This window comes from Gadus chalcogrammus, chromosome 22 (assembly GCF_026213295.1).
Source record: "Gadus chalcogrammus isolate NIFS_2021 chromosome 22, NIFS_Gcha_1.0, whole genome shotgun sequence".
NCBI classification, from domain to species: domain Eukaryota; kingdom Metazoa; phylum Chordata; class Actinopteri; order Gadiformes; family Gadidae; genus Gadus; species Gadus chalcogrammus.
Genome location: NC_079433.1, coordinates 20,611,350 through 20,628,381, shown reverse-complemented (window position 1 = coordinate 20,628,381; position 17,032 = coordinate 20,611,350). Strand labels below are relative to the sequence as shown.

Sequence of the window (17,032 nt, the reverse complement as noted above, 5' to 3'; positions counted from 1 at the left end):
AATTATCCAAGGGCATCCACGTGCTTCCGCACACTCCGTGTACCATCACACTACCAGACCTACGATGACTTCAGTCAAAGTCTAGAAATGTGCCTTGGCACCAGTGAGGTCGGGTTTGGCTTAATTTATTGAGTCAGAAATACTCATTCAAGTGCTGTTGCACACATGTTAAAATGAGTCATATTTGCTGTGTTGATTGTTGACTGTCATTGTGATTGTTATATTGCCAAATACTACTCATTCCTGCGCTGCTGTGCACTTTTTTTTGTATTCCACCAAATATCCCTAATGTAATGTGAAGTTTGTTTTATTTTGCATGGGTCATGCGCCCTCAGGGCCTGAGAGGCTAAAAAAGGCTTATTGTCTCCTTCGCACATTATAACTGAGTCCAGGCCGGTTACATACAGTAGTAGTGTATATATAGTCAACAGTTATTTATTTATTAATGCTTTATAGTTTATTTGATGCTAGTGCCTAATGTTGATTTTAATTTGACTGTTTATTGTCGTAGAAACTGATAACAATATCGAGTGTTGAATAATCTCAATTACTCATGGTGGTGTTTAAAGGACGGGTGTGTACGAGGCTAGGAGGGAATCATCACAGTATACCCACTACAAAAAAGTAGACTTCACCACTGCAATCTTGTCACACCATTCCACAAACCTATCAACATTACTCTGATCCAGAGTAGGGATGGGTCAGAATACTCGATTATTCGTTCCCGAGGGTCAGTCGACTTAACATTTGGACCGTCAACATTTTTTCCCATTCAAATGAACAAGAATTAACAGACAGAACTAATGTTGGACACCTCGAAGGGCATTATCCCTCTTATACCATGGTCACTTGCCAAAGAAAATTTATTAAGACCATTCATTTATATTTTCATGCGTTTTAATCCAAATATAAAGTTTTTCACAAGCCATAACTATGTTCTCTATACATTACAAGACGTTTCTTAGGGATGCACCGATCCGCTTTTTTCACCTCCGATACCGATACCGATATCTGAGGTTTAGTATCGGCCGATACCGATCCGATACCGATATAGAAAAACAGCGCGAAATTATGGCTACAAACTGTAAGTTTCATTGAGGGGAAAAGACTGGGATCATGAGACTTGAATTTTTGGAGGTGCTTTATAAGGTTTGTGGTATTAAAGCTAGAAGGTTTAGTACCACCCCTCGGGACATTTACTTTGCATATGTTGCATGTAGCCGTGGTGCTTGCTGGCTTAGGTAAAGTGAAATAGCTCCAGATAGCAGATCCTTTTGCTCGCTCCATTTTGCAATCACTGTAGGCTCCGCACGGCGTGTTGCTTGTTTATGACGTCACTCACAGCGCACAGCATAGAAACTGAATAGATCAGCCAATAGATAGATAGATACACTTTTATTAATCCCGTGAGAACATTTTCGTGGGAAATTCAATTATCAAAGCAGCAAGGTAGTAGGAATAGGATTCAAGTATGTACATAAACGTAAAAAAAAAAAAAAAAAAAAAATATTATTATTTTTTTTTTTAAATATGGATCGGCCCATTTGTCACCGATACCCGATCTAGAAATGTCTTCAATATCGGTACCGATACCGATACAAATATCGGATCGGTGCATCCCTAGTTTCAATGTTGTAACACCCATCTCTAAAGCTCTGGGAGCTGAATGATCTGAGAATCACTCATGAAATGAGGGTACATAATCTTATATATATACCCTAAGCTTTGCATGTACTGCACTGCAGCCATGAATATGTCCACCCCCATGCATGTGGACGGTGCCAGTGGGTCCACTACTGCATGAAGTCCCGCAAGTTCCTCAGGCCTGAGAGGGTAGTCACTCTCGGGCACATGGACACCACAGTAAGGATCCGGAATGAGGCCACTGTCCTCCCAGTCGATGTGAGGAATGTGTAAATCCTGCAGGAAAAGTTGTATATTAGCTAAAGTGAACCGAAACAAACTTGTTAGGGTTTAGATTTAGCTCAGCGAGCAAGTATAGTAGACACACCTTGAAAGACACCTGCATGCGCCAAAGGCTATGCGTCAGCGGCGACCCTCCCGAGGCTATGTCAAGTGCTCAATGGACAAGCATGAGTACTACTAGCCTAGCTATCTGGTGATCGCGTAGCAAATTGTAATTTTACCAGTACAAACCAGCACTTAACACATATTTTCGAATCATTTGGGCGGTTGGGGGTATTCAAACTATTTTCGAATAATTGGGGGGGGGGGGGCAACTTCACACAGGCGGCGCCGCATCCAAGACAGGGAATTCACTTGAACTAAGTCATTTCATTTAACATAATGTAGGATACCCACCTCCGTCCAGTAGGACGACCTCTTCACTTCTCCAGAAAGGAAGTATCCCACGCAAAGAGTGTGCTGCGATCTTTAAAGGTCCAAGGCTGCGATGGGTCCCAGTGTAATTTGAAAAATGCACCCCTGCCGGCGACTCTCATTGGATTAGGAAATTATGGGTGGAACTATTTTGTCCCGCCCACGGACGCTCTGCTTGCATCTACGGATACAAAATACTTTTGCTACACATGTACCACCTAGACGTGTTGCAAAACTACCTGCGAAAAAACCCACAGCTGAGACTTGCAGGAGCAGATTCGAGCAGTTGTAACAATGGACTTGTGCTCGCTCATTAAAATGCTGAATCAACATAGCCTTCTGTAGCCTATCATTTTATTTGTGAGGACATTTTTTCACAACTTCTGATGCATTAGTTCACATTTGGGTTTACGAATGCACACTTTTGGGCATGTTCTCAGATTTTGAAACACGGGTGTGCGAATGTGTTTTGCACCAACTGTGCTGCAACGATTGTAGCAAAAGTGTCAAGTGTATGACTCTTTGAAGTTGTAATGCACAGGATAGGATTTGTGCACCTGTAACACAGATTTGTGAACTCATAGACGCTATTTTGTGTTTACAATGGCAGAAAAAACATTTACGACTTCAAATGTACTGTTACACATTTGTGACTTTTAGAGTACACATGCAAAATAAATATTTACGACTTCAAATTGAATGTGACTTTAGTGAACGCATTTAAAATCTGCAGTTACAGGTGCTAAAGACTTTTGCTACAATAATACCTTCATAGATAGGGCCCTAAGTCATTAGATCTTTAGATCTAGGCTTTCAAGAAACACAATCATGCACAATCAAAATTTGTGTAAAGACAAAAAAATCCACGTACGGTACGACCTAGTTTCTAAAAATAAGTGGAGTGGAGGGTAGTGCAAAAAAACTAAAAACCCCTAGATGCATCTCAGAGATACACTGACGTCGTGCCTTCTAACTTAGACCTCATCAAGTTGAATTCGACAGCGACCTGTCGAATGAGCTGAATCAAAACACACAAAGGGAGGTGGAGAAGAGCGGGGAGGTGGGAAAGAACCAGTGCAGGACTCACGGCCAGGTGCAGCGGGCTGACGGGGGCGCTGCACTCTGAATCACTCAGCAGCTCCAGTCCAGATGTGTCCATCAGCTGAAACCGAAGGGGAAACGCACTCAGCACAACAGGCTGCAATACTCACTACATTCCCAGCAGAGGGTGTCGACGTTGCCCTTTTGCTCACTGTCTTGTAAAACCGCCCAAACTCACCACATCCAGGGGCGTCTCACTAGCAATCTGAAACAGAAAGCGACACAAAAGAGCGATCATTGCGACTGGTAACGCGCTTGATTACTATAATTACAACGTGGTTAGGGTTAGGGTAAGGGTTAGAACCGACACACAAGAGCGTTCATTGCGACTGGTAATGCGCTTGATTACTATAATTACAACGTGACACTTGGAGTTTATGCAAGCAGTGTGTTGGTGGAGCAGCTCGCACCAGTTCCAGGCACAGCGTGTGACCGTAGGCCGAGGCGTAGTGCACAGGGCTGAAGCCGTGGTTGTCTCGCACACCTGGGTCCGCATCGTTCCTCAACAGGTACTCCAGGCACCTGACACACACACACAGAATACTATTGGAGAACGAGCATTGGGGATAGGACATGCACTGGAGGGAAAAAAGAGAATTTAAGCACTTTTCAGTTACGAGCAGATTCCATTGTAGAAATTCAGCGCGCGCACACACACACACACACACACACACACACACACACACACACACACACACACACACACACACACACACACACACACACACACACACACACACACACACACACACACACACACACACACACACACACACACACAGTACTGACTTCCCGGCTGCGTCTCCGGCGGCTGCGTAGTGCAGGGGGCTGCAGCCCCTCTTGTCCAGCTCTCTGACGCTGGCCCCGGAGCCCACCAGGGCGAACACACAGTGGTAGTTACAGTTGGCCGCAGCGTAGTGGAGCGGGGTCCTGGGGGGGGGGGGGGACAGAGAGGTTCTGGTTGAGGTTGTGATTGGCCGATAGGTTGAACGCAACTAAAAGGAGTGTCTGGGGACTGGTTACTTCTGAGTGTTGGTCCATTAGTGTTTCAGTCCATTACATGGGGAACTGGAAAGGGAAAGGTAGGAGTGATGGTACTTGTAGACAAATAGGGGTTGGTGTTGGGGGCGAGACAATATATTACATTGACAGCAAGTATTTAAAATGGGCACTGCGGTCCAAATTCACAATATTGGACCGAGTGGTCAGCACCTGATGGCTCCTCCCCAGACTCAATGCTCTCGCAGGTTGCCAGGTTAAGTCATCATCATCATCATCATTTTTTCCCGCTCGGCGCATTTCATGGCCTTGGGGCGCTTCTGCTGGAGAGTTGGAAGTCTGTTCCAGCATCAGCAGGATGTCTGGATTCGACATCACATCGCGACATCAGTCAGGGTTAGGTGCCAACAACCTTCAGGTTACCAGCCAACCCGCTCTACCACCTGAGCTAGTGCCCCCCCGCTTAAGGGAAGTGAAGAAACGCCTTATATTTTGAGCGAAGCACAATTATTATATTTTGACAATAACAAGCACGGACGAGTCCTAGACTTCAGCCTCTCACACGTGCACCGAAAGTCTAATGTATACGTTTGCAATTCATTAAAACAGCTGATGTGCCATCAATCTTAAATCCTTCTGGGCTCCAAGCCGTCTCCTTCTTTCAAATGCAACTCCAAGGCTCACCTGTGTTTACCACAATCTCAGTGGATTACTTGCATTTTTTTTTTTTCACAATTTCTTTAAAACCTGGCGACCCTGGGTGCTCTGAGAACAGTGAATCACAACATACAGGCCAAAACAAAAACAAACATTCCGACCCAGGACGGAAATCTTAAAGTTGACCATTCTGGCTGAAGCATTGTCGTCGGAGGATGAACAAAAGAAATCGGCAATCTTATGTTTTATTTGCTCTGGCTTTTCCGACTTGCCCTCCTGCCCTCCCATTTGCGCATTGGTCGACAGCCCCACCCATCTGAACGCACACAGAGCTTGTAAGAAATCATGAAATGTCCAAACAGGAAGTGTCACCTTACTTCAGTACATCCCTCATACATGCACGTAACAATAATACTATTGTTGACAGAGCTTACCGGCCAAAGTTGTCCCTCCTGTTGAAGTCTGCTCCCGCGTTCAACAGCAGGTTCAAACACTCCACATTCCTAGAGGGTGGGGTCAGAAAGAAGATGGTGCTATGTTATTATTTGTAATTTATTGTTTAAGTGATAAGATACAGACCTAAATAAATAAGTTAAGGATAATGTTTATATAATAAAAACTGTCTCAGTGACCGACAGGTGGGTTGAGCTACAGCGACTGACCCTCCTGCTGCAGCAGCATGTAGACAGGTCCTTCCGAAGTCATCCGGGGTGTCTATGTCAAAGCCTGCAGAAAAATGTCAAGGTGAGCATTTTTGTATGCGAGTGTGTGCGTCTGTATGCAAGTGTGTAATGCATGCAAGTGTCGCTATATGCGAGATTAAGTGTGCATGTGTGTGTATGTGTCTGCGTGCGACCGGGTGCATGTGTGCGTGTATGTCTATGTCTGTGTATATCCCTGTGTCTCAGTCTGTCTCTGGGTGTGCTTGCGTGAGACCTGAAGGGAGCAGCTTCCTGCAGCAGTGTGAGAAGCCGCTGAGTGCGGCGAGGTGCAGGGGAAACATCCCATGAGATCCTCTCCTGAAACACAGACAAACAACACACCGCTAGAGGTAGTGGCAAGAGAGGGCTGCTTCTGTGCTACAATCCTTCACTCCTTTACAGGTACAGATACACAGAGAGATGTGGAGACAGAGGCAGAGAGAGAGAGTCAGAGTGAGTTAGAGAGAGAGTCAGAGAGAGAGAGTCAGAGAGAGAGAGAGAGAGAGAGAGAGAGAGAGAGAGAGAGAGAGTCAGAGAGAGAGAGTCAGAGAGAGACAGAGACAGAGACAGAGACAGAGACAGAGACAGAGAGAGAGAGTCAGAGTTAGTTAGAGAGAGAGTCAGAGAGAGAGAGTCAGAGAGAGAGAGTCAGAGAGAGAGAGAGAGTCAGAGAGAGTCAGAGAGAGAGAGAGTCAGAGAGAGAGAGTCAGAGAGAGACAGAGACAGAGACAGAGAGAGAGAGAGAGAGAGAGAGCGCGAGAGAGCGAGAGAGCGAGAGCGAGAGACAGAGAGAGAGAGCGAGAGAGAAACACGGTGTGTGAACTGACTTGGCGGTGACGGCGCCGTGGTCGATGAGGGCGGCGACCACCATCTGGTGGCCGTGGCGGGCGGCAAGGTGGACCGCAGAGTTCCCGCTCTTGTCCTCCAAGTCAAGCTCCGCACCTAGACACACACACAAAGACACCATTTAGAAGGCCTCAAAGAGACTTGAGAGGGAGAGCCCCGGCTCCTCCTAGCTGAGTGTTGATGTGTCCCTGACGAGCTGGCTGTCGCCTTGCATGTCAAAAGAGCGGTAGTGCACGGGGGTGCACTATTGTCAAAAAAGTGCATTGGGGGTTAGCCAACTTGCTCAGGAAGGCCTGACCATAACAGACTGACTGATCCCATATGAACCATATGGCTTGGAGTCAGGTTGAACACCCTAGCGACTAAATAACCTTGCTTCCATTGCAACACACACACACACACACACACACACACACACACACACACACACACACACACACACACACACACACACACACACACACACACACACACACACACACACACACACACACACACACACAGTTAACAGCTGGAAGAGTACGGGCCAGTTGGCACCAGCTTTGAGAATGCACAAAACATAGTCTAGTTTGAACGTAAGTGTTTATTAAAGTCAGTTAGACATACTAAATGAACACCGGTTGAACCACAAATACTAGTTATTAGGTAGCCCTTATGGTGCGTTTCCACTGCAGGGTGCGGTACGGTTCGGTTCGCAAAGGTGCGGTACGGATTGCGTTTCCACCTCCAAATGTGGGCGTGACCCGGACTGAGCCGTACTCGTTTTGCCCTCGTCTTCAGTACTCCTCCGTTGGGGTACTGAGACGCCTGAAAGGGTGCCGGAAAATTCGACCTACACACCCCCACCGTTGATTGGTCGACAGAATCGTCACTTCCGGGTGACGTGGGGATAAAAACAAACAAACAGTAGCCTCGAGGTATTATTCTTTACAATGAACATGTTGCGTAAAACGCGACATGTAAAACGCGACAATAACGTAAAACGTTTCCATTGTTTTTATTGAGCAGGCTACACTGTGTCGACATGCTATGATGTCACGATGTTTACGTAGCTGCCGCGGCGATCGACATCCGGCCAACCATAAAGGGTACTGTCGGCGGTGGAAACGCAACCTCGGAACTGAGCTGGGCTATACCGCCCCCTCCCTACTGGACTGAGGCGAACCGTACTGCACCCTGCAGTGGAAACGTGGCATTAGTGTGGCACACACTCCCCCGTTTGGAGGGACTCGGACGAGTTCGGAACAAATCAGTTTTGTGTGTTTCCTGTGTTGGAAGCTTTTGGAACCGCGCACACAGTGTCTAGTCCGAATCAACATGCAAAGTCTGAGAGTGTTGGAGTCTGAGGATCGGAGCCTCTGATTGGTTGAGCGCTGCTAGCACACGCTATTGTATAGTTGGCATTAGTCTTCGCGGTGTGTTACAATGCAACTTTTCTGCCGAACAGGTCAGACGAGGGGCAACGGAGTGTTCGGATAAAGGCAGTTGGCCGTTGGTTCTGGTCTGGGCGGTGTGTAGGCCCCATTAGCTGTTACCAAATTACACCAACCCCTAAGAGGTTGTGTGTGAAAAATCTGTAACACTTGTGTATAATTATGGGGGTGGGAGGCTAGGATTGTAGCTCAGTGAACACAGATCCCAGCAGCACGCCTCTACGCAGGATACTGGGCTGGTTTTACTGTTTAACTTGTGATTACAATACAAAGTAATTCTAGAGTTCATGAGTGCAACAAAACATACAGACGATTTCAACTTTCATGCGAGTCAATGTCCTCCTCTCTGGTCTTCTAATGCTCTCCCTCGTTTACACAATAGCTTGTTGTTGATTCGATACAACTTGGGAGTGCTAATGTTGAAGAGACAACTAACTGCCTACGCTCAAAGTTTCCATTACAAAGTTGTTACTAGGCGGGACATTACACGTATTGGTGGTGCAACTGAAATTATTAAACAGCTAGTTTGAATCAAAGTAGGACTTGCTAGGACTTTAGGTACTGACTAGCGGGTGCATAGCTGACAGTGGCTTCGCCCGTACACCTGACCTCGGTTGACCTCTCACACTGACCCCGGTTGACCTCTCACACTGACCTCGGTTGACCTCTCACACTGACCTCGGTTGACCTCTCACAATGATCAAGGTTGACCTCTCACAATGATCAGGGTTGACCTCCACATTTGATGGGTTCACCAGTAGCACCTTGTGTGTGTGTGTGTCTCACCGTTCTTAATAAGGGACTGAGCACGAGAGAACCTGCCGTGGGAAGCGGCCATGTGGAGGGGAGTCTTCCCGTCTTTACTCTGGAGGCAGAGAGAGGTAGAGAGACTTAGATAGAAACAGGGGGAGTCAGTGACAGAGACACAGACAGAGACAGAGAAATACCGAAAGAAAGAGTAAAGAGAAACCGAAATGAAAAGAGTGATAGATGGAGTGAGCAACACAGCGGCAGAGAGAGAGACAGAGGCAGAGAGTCAGAGACAGTTTGGTTCTAGTTCCAGGGTTGAGATGGTGAATGAGCCATTTTCCCGGTATATCATAAGCAGCATGTGGTCGGCTGACTCAGTGGGGGAACCACTGATCTGTGTTAGAGATGGAGCCCACCAGCTTCACACACACACACACACACACACACACACACACACACACACACACACACACACACACACACACACACACACACACACACACACACACACACACACACACACACACACACACACACACACACACAATGAATGGTCACTTGAGGGACTGTGTGGACACCATTTCAACTCAAGAATCTGCTTATAATGCGTGTGTGTGCTACTGAGGCACACGTCAACAGCCACAGGGTTCCTGAGGACGAAGCATTTATCAAAGTGTGACTGTGTGAATGTGAATATGATGAGTGAACGTCTAATCGAGCAGTGTAGTTATGGTGAATGATTCTGTACCCACTCTGGGGTTGACGTGAGCTTTGTTGGCCAGCAGCAGTTCTTGACACAGCGCCCCCTGGTGGGTGGAGGTGGCAAAGTGCAGTGCAGTGAATCCCTGCTTGTTCACCTGGAACAGGAAGGGGAAGTAAAATAACTATGGATGTTTTGTTTTTCTGCAAACGCACACCATCATGTGAAGCAGTGGTTCTCAAACTAAAACAAACTATTTAGCTTGCGAGCCCTAAAATGACTTTTAGGGCCGATACTTGCGAGCCGACACAACTCGCACAGAGACAGACTGTTACTAGCAGGGTCATGTTAAAACTACCAGACATAAATTTTACTTATCAGAGACACTATGAACTTTGGCATAGGTATCAATAATTTTCTGGTGATCTTGATGTCACATGCTGTTTCATTGTATACCGAGACTTTTTTTTTTAACATTTCTGAAAGTGTTATCCATGACAACGGGAGGCGTCTCAGACTCACTTGGTTGACGTTGGCCCCGGAGGCAAGGAGTTCATGGACCACCACGTTCTGTCCGTTATAACAGGCCACATGGAGCGGGCTGTTACCTAGGCTATTCACATCGTTGACCTAACACACACACACACACACACACACACACACACACACACACACACACACACACACACACACACACACACACACACACACACACACACACACACACACACACACACACACACACACACACTTTAGAACCATATGGCTACATTATAATGACCAAAATAACAAAGCGAGGCTGCGACTGGTTATCATATTTCCTTGAGGGCTTCTGTGTTTCTTCTTCGCCAACAATTACTGGCAGGAGAAACACCTGGCTTTGTCCTTAAAACGTAATATTTAAACAATTCCACTACTCATTCAAAGGGAAGTAAGTGTTAACCACACTATTCCAGCTTCTAGAAAGTACAGATACTTGATAGATTTTATTTCCTTGCGAATGGTGAATCTACTAATTAGTCTTACATTGATTCAAACTATGCTCCGGTGCAAACTGCTCTTGCCCGTGACAAGACGCACAGGCACAACAAATAAACAAACTCAACATTCCAAAACAGAATTTTAAAATGAACGACGAGCAACATCTCCCAAATATCTTTGACCTGGGAATAGCTAGAATGATGTATTTCTATGAAGGTATTATTGTACCAAAAGTCTTTAGCACCTGTAACTGCAGATTTTGTATGCGTACACTAAAGTCACAAATGTGTAACAGTACATTTGAAGTCGTAAATATTTTTTCTACCATTGTAAACACTAAATAGGGTCTACGAGTTCACAAGTCTGTGTTACAGGTGCACAAATCCTATCCATCCAATACACGGAATGTCCGCTGGTGACGCCACTGAGGCTATAGTAGGCTAAAGCCTATAGTAGGATGCTCTTAGCATCCTAAGAGTACCCCTGGAGTCCTCGTTAGCTACGAGCGTTTTCACGACGTTCATTACCAACGATGCTTTCGGGAAACGGTATGAAAACTGTACGATGCTCGTACAACGCACTTCACGATCCACTTAGGCTAACAATGCTTTCGGGAGACTGGGCCCAGGGCTGATTGAGGAGACAAAGGAAAGGTGCTTCTTGTTTGACCCTAGGTAAGTGGAAGATAACGATAGTTATGTTATTATAACTCTAGTTCTATGATTGTAGGCGTAGCCGTCTAGGCTTCGCCTTATGGGCTTGTCCCGTGCGCGCGCCTGCGCGCGCTGAAAATTCAAACTATGCACCTATCAGCGTGGGCACCGCCCACATTTCCCACGGTATCGTGTCTATATAACGCGGTGTATACCGTCGCTCATCCTCCACGCTTTTCTTTCAGCATTTGGAGGGTACAGCAGGTGGGAAACTAGACGGCTACGCCTACAATCATAGAACTAGAGTTATAATAACATAACTATCGTTCTATTTCATGTAGGCTACGCCGTCTAGGCTTCGCCTTATGGGCTAAGGTGAAGCTGCGAGCGGAGCCCGATCAATGTACTCCTGCTGGACCCCAGTCAAAACGACCTAAGTCACCAGAACACATTAAGACTCAAAAAGCCAAGGAAGTGTAAAACACAACAGCTTTATAAAAACGAATTCCTCCTAGATCAAGCAACGCAATGATCAAGGGAGAAAAAAGTGAGTCTGTAAAGACTCCGGCTCTATTCCGTGCTTCATGGAACCCATGAAAAGGAAAAGAAAACCAGAGCAACACGGTTTCCATTAGGTCCGCTACCACCGGGGGCGGAGCTACGGAATTCGGCTCTCCAATAATGGGACTCTCTCGGCCGTTTCTTATTTGAAGAAAACGGCGGGAGTGCCTCACTGGTAAACAAAACCACCAGACAATTGGCGAGCCAATAGAAAACCCCCTAGCCTGTTTTTCATTTGAAAAAAGGTGGGAGAGTAAGAGACTGGTAATCAAGACCAACTCGCCAGCCGGCGAGAGGAAATCCAACCACGCCGCTTTAAAGAACATGTCTATATTCTTAAGCCGTAAAAAGGGGTCCCGGACTCTAGCACAGAGTTGCCGAGTGAGCCCCTGGACATGTCTAACATGTAAAAACGGACAAAGAGGCCGAGGGAAGACCAAGACGCAGCCGCGCAGATGTCTTCCACCGAAACGCCCTTGAGTAGAGCCGTTGAAGCGGCCACGCTCCGTGTGGAGTGAGCTTTAACGCCCAACGGTGGCGCCAAGCCCTGCCGAGAGTAGGCTAGGCAAACACCCTCACATACCCAGCGAGAAAACCGCTGCTTAGAGAGAGCGCGGCCCCTGCTAGCGTCGCTATAACACACAAACAACTGTTGTGTGGAGCGGAACGCTGCCGAGCGATTCACGTACATAGCCAACGCCCGAACCGGGCACAGGAGATGCAACTCAGCCTCCGCCTCACTAGAATGAGGCGGGGGGTGAAAAGCCTTAAGCACAATATCCCTCGACCGAAAATAACTATTAATGTTCTTCGGGAGGAACGCAGGATTAGGTCTGAGCAACGCGAAGGAGCTGTCCTCGTTTAGCAACAAGCAACTCGGGCTGACAGACAGAGCGGTTAGCTCACCGGCCCGCTTGGCAGAAACCAAGGCCAACAAGAGCGCCGTCTTAAATGACAGGGCATCCAAAGGGGCCTGGGAGAGAGGCTCGAAAGGATCCCTGGACAATCCGCGCAACACGGTGGGGAGATCCCAGCGTGGTGTAAGCACGCGTGAAACAGGCCTAACCCGTCTAGCCCCACGCAAGAATCTCTTGACCAGTGGATGGCTGAAGATCGGTCCACCATCACAGCCTGCATGGCCAGCCGAAACGGCTGCCGCATAGACCTTGATAGTGGAGAAAGCCAAACCTTTTTCCAATAAGTTTTGCAGAAACGAAAGCACGCTTCCCACCTCGCATTGAGATGGGACAGCGTGGTTCGTCTCACACCAATTAGAGAAGGCGCACCACTTCGCCGCATAGAGGGAAGAAGTAGAAGGCGCACGAGCACTCTGAATAGTGTTGATAACCGTCTCAGGCAAACCTTTGCCCTGCAGGATCAACCTCTCAGGAGCCAAACCAACAGCCGTCCCGAGACATCGGGCTGGTGGTGCACCGTCCCGTGGGCCTGTGAAAGCGCATCCGGCCTGAATGGTACTGGCCAAGGCGCCGACCGCGAGAGCGCGGCCAGCTCTGGAAACCACAGAGCTGAACGGTTCTCCGGGGCCACTAATATCAGGGACAGTCTCTCCTGTCTGACCCGTTCCAGAAGAGGAAGGATCAGCTGGAGCGGGGGAAACGCATACAAGAGAGCCCGCGGCCAAGGTGTGTGTGCCAACGCATCTACCCCCAACGGGGGAAGATCCCGAGGGCTGAGGGAGAACCACCACCTGCAGTGCGTGTTCTCCCGGGACGCGAAGAGGTCCACCTGCGCTGTCCCGAACCTCTGCCAGATCAATCTGACAATGTCGGGATGTAACCGCCACTCGTCTCGGCGGGGACCGCCTCGAGACATGAGGTCCGCCCCAAAGTTCTGGGCGCCCGCGATATGCAGGGCTCTCAGACTGCGGAGATACTGATGAGCCCAAAGCCAGAGCTCGACCGCCTTTCGGTGGAGAGCAGGGGAGCGGACTCCCCCCTGTCTGTTGATGTACGCCGCCGCCGACACGCTGTCTGTCCTGATCAGAACGTGGCGGCCGCGCACCAGGTGAAAGAAATGCAACAGCACTTTCCTCACTGCGTCGAGTTCCAACACATTTATGTGTGCTGTAGGGGGCGTGCGCCACTCGTCTCCGACCGAGTGAGAGAGGCACGTTCCTCCCCAACCCGTCAACGAGGCGTCCGTGAAGACCACTACGTAGGACGCCACCCTGCCCAGTGGAACACCCTTGAGAAGGGCGGAGGGTCCTTTCCAATATTCCAGGTCTGGCGACACCGAACGGGGGACGAGGAGCACCCTGAGCTTGTGTCGCCTGGGGTCCAACCGTTGGCGAGCAAACCACCGCTGGAGTCTGCGCATAAAAAGCAGACCCAGGGGGACCACGGGGTGGGCAGCTGCCATCAGCCCCAACAGGCGCATGGTGGACAGTGCGGTCACGTTTCTGCGAACGTGAAAACGGGAGAGCGCCGACAGGATGGCGTCTCGCCGAGGAGGCGAAAGCATCGCAGTCATGGTGGCTGAGTCTAGACAAAGCCCCAAGTAGACTGTCTGCCGGCTGGGGAGCGGGGAGCTCTTCTCCCAGTTGATGGCAAAACCCAGGAAGGAGAGATGGTTTATCACCAACATGGTGTCCCTTCTCGCGGTCTCTTCTGAGTTGCTCAGAATAAGCAGATCGTCTAGGTAGAAAAGAATCCTCTTTCCCTGACGTCTGAGCGGTTCCAACACCGTCTCCACACACTTCGAGAAGGTGCGCGGAGCCAGGGAATAGCCGAACGGCAGACACTGGTACTCGTACGCCATCCCCATAAAGGCAAAGCGGAGAAACTTCCTGTGCGCCTGCCGAACAGGGACGTGGAAGTAAGCATCCTTGAGATCCAGGGATGTGAACCAATCGTCCTCTCTCACACACCGGAACAATGCTCCGACCGTGAGCATTCTGAACTTCCTCGTGGCAACGAATCTGTTGAACACGCGAAGATCCAGAATAGGTCTAATTTCCCCTGACTTCTTGGAAACCAGGAAGTAGCGGGAATAAAAACCTAGGTGAGACTCGTGGGGGGGAACGACAGTGATGGACCCCTTTACCAAGAGACGTGCCACCTCTGCTGCAAGACCCGTGCTCGCAGCCGGGTCCCGTAGCGTGGTCTCCACCAACCCCATAAAGGGTGGGGGACAACGCTTGAACTGTATGGGATGGCCCCATCTCAACGTGGTGTCCAACCACGATGGCAGAACGCACCGCTCTTGCCAACACGCATAGCGGTTGGAGAGAGGGTGAGCCGACAGCTGAGGAAGACCGTCCAGGAATAACCCGTATTCCTCTGCCCCTACCGCCTTCACACTGCGTGTGAACCATGGGGGGCTCCCCATGAAAGGGAGGAGGCTCAGCGAGCGTAGGAGACGTACCACAACTAGCAGTTGTAAAAACAACGAGCTGTCTAGACGTCGCGCTCGTGCCCGCTGAACAGGGAGCGAGCCGTCCGGCCGCAGCACCTGTCCGCAGGCTGTAGCCACAGCGCGCGGACCCATCTCCTCACCTATAATGTGGGGAACCAGGAGACCGGTACAAGCGGCCGTATCCACGGGCTCGTGCAACGAGTCTCTGATCCGTCCACGAGGCTCCAAGGGACGCCGCTTCTTAGAAGCAGGTGAACCAGAGGCCATGTGAACACGCCGTCCGACCGCCACCCTACAGCCACAGGGTGTCCCCCTCCCACAGGGCTGAGAGGGGGGAAGAGGCAACATGGAGGAACGCACCACAAGCGTAGGACGCAGGTGGCCTGAGGAATATCGCTCTTTAGGTACCATGTAGCCTACCGCTGTTCGGCCGAACGGTCTTTACTTTTTCTTTTTTTTTTTTTTTAATAGGGAAAGAAAAAGTAGGAGCAAGCTTCCGGAACTTACCGGTCCGTGGCGCTGCTCTACCCGGCTGCTGCGGCACCGGGGCAGGAATCGGAGGCGGCCCCCTGGAACACTGGGACCGGTCTGGACCCCGCCTCCTCCCAGCCTGCTGGTGGGAGGAGCACGTGAGAATCGCCCCGAACCGGGAACGATTCTCACGGACTGACTGCTGGTGCGCGAGCACCTCGGAGAACCGGGGACCAAATAGGCCATCAGGCGCTAGTGGACCCTGGACGAGGCTGGCCCGCTCTCGTTCCTGCACCGCAGTGTGGGAGAGCCATATGACCCTTTGAATCATGGTAGCCCACGCCATATGCCGGCCGGCCGAAACAGCTATCGGCTGGCATAGCTGGAGGATGGCGCTGGAAAAAGCGGGAAACCGCCAGCCATCTCACGGCTTCCTCCGGGCCGTAGGCCTCCCTGTCAGCAAACAAGGAGACCATGGCAGAGGAGAGCAGGGCGATGTTGTTGACCGCCGTCGCGGATTGTCGGCCTAACATCCGTTAGGCCGACAATCTGCTTCTGGAGGCGGTCGGGGGGCAGCGGCTTTTCGTTAGGGCGCCATCCGGCGCCCGGACAGAGAAGCGCTGCCAGTGGAGGCTCCAGGCGAGGGATCCCCCTCGCTTACCGGAGCCTTCAGGGTAGAAGGGTCCCCACCTGCAGCAGTAAACAAGTGCTGCACAGGCGGGAACAAGGGGTAACCCGCCGGGAAGCAGATGGGGTGCGAAAGCACTCGCCCTGCATATCGTCAGATACGGGGGCGAGAGGCGGGGCCGGCATGGGAAACCCTTTGATGGCCGCCGCCTCACCCATGATCTCCCCGCGACGGTGGCGGTTGTAACCCGAGAGCGGGAAAAACCGGACGCCGAGTCGCCGTCCATGGAGGCGTCGTCGTCGGCGTCGATGATGCCATCGCGTCAGGTCCACCGCAGGGGAAAAGAAGAGATGCCTGGAGAGGATCCCCTCTTCAGGCAGCTCCCGGCAGGCGACACAGGAGACGGGGGCCGCCATAGCAGCCTCGGCGTGGTCGGTGCCGAGGCACACAGAGCACGCCAAGTGCCCGTCACCCGGTGCCAGGGAGGCGGGACAGGAGGCGCAAAGGAGTCCTGAAAAGGACCTAGCTCCAGGAGCGCTCTCAGGTGGCCCTGAAAAGGGGCCGTTTGTCCGCGGCCTCGCCCGAGCCGCTGCCACCGGCTCGGGAGATCCGTGTTTAAGTCTTCATCTTCTTCTTAATAGTAGTTCTCAATTTCTCGCTGATAAGCACAAGTGCTGAAAGAAAAGGGAGGATTAGCGACGGTATACACCGCGTTATATAGACACGATACCGTGGGAAATGTGGGCGGTGCCCACGCTGATAGGTGCATAGTTTGAATTTTCAGCGCGCGCAGGCGCGCGCACGGGACAAGCCCATAAGGCGAAGCCTAGACGGCG

At 50.2% G+C, this 17,032-nt stretch overlaps 1 protein-coding gene across 1 annotated transcript in view; it reads right to left on the bottom strand.

Moving 5' to 3' along the window:
- The window catches only part of LOC130376077 (serine/threonine-protein phosphatase 6 regulatory ankyrin repeat subunit A-like), a 49,699-nt gene that overhangs the window by 24,659 nt on the left and 8,008 nt on the right, over positions 1 to 17,032 (bottom strand). The window contains exons 8-18 of the mRNA XM_056583294.1: positions 10,050 to 10,157; positions 9,580 to 9,684; positions 8,864 to 8,942; positions 6,626 to 6,740; positions 6,034 to 6,116; positions 5,760 to 5,823; positions 5,532 to 5,600; positions 4,231 to 4,371; positions 3,852 to 3,963; positions 3,620 to 3,646; positions 3,428 to 3,502 (exon numbers count right to left, since the gene is read on the bottom strand). Of these exons, the coding sequence (XP_056439269.1) occupies positions 3,428 to 3,502; positions 3,620 to 3,646; positions 3,852 to 3,963; positions 4,231 to 4,371; positions 5,532 to 5,600; positions 5,760 to 5,823; positions 6,034 to 6,116; positions 6,626 to 6,740; positions 8,864 to 8,942; positions 9,580 to 9,684; positions 10,050 to 10,157 (978 nt within the window). The remainder of the gene's footprint in view (positions 1 to 3,427; positions 3,503 to 3,619; positions 3,647 to 3,851; positions 3,964 to 4,230; positions 4,372 to 5,531; positions 5,601 to 5,759; positions 5,824 to 6,033; positions 6,117 to 6,625; positions 6,741 to 8,863; positions 8,943 to 9,579; positions 9,685 to 10,049; positions 10,158 to 17,032) is intronic.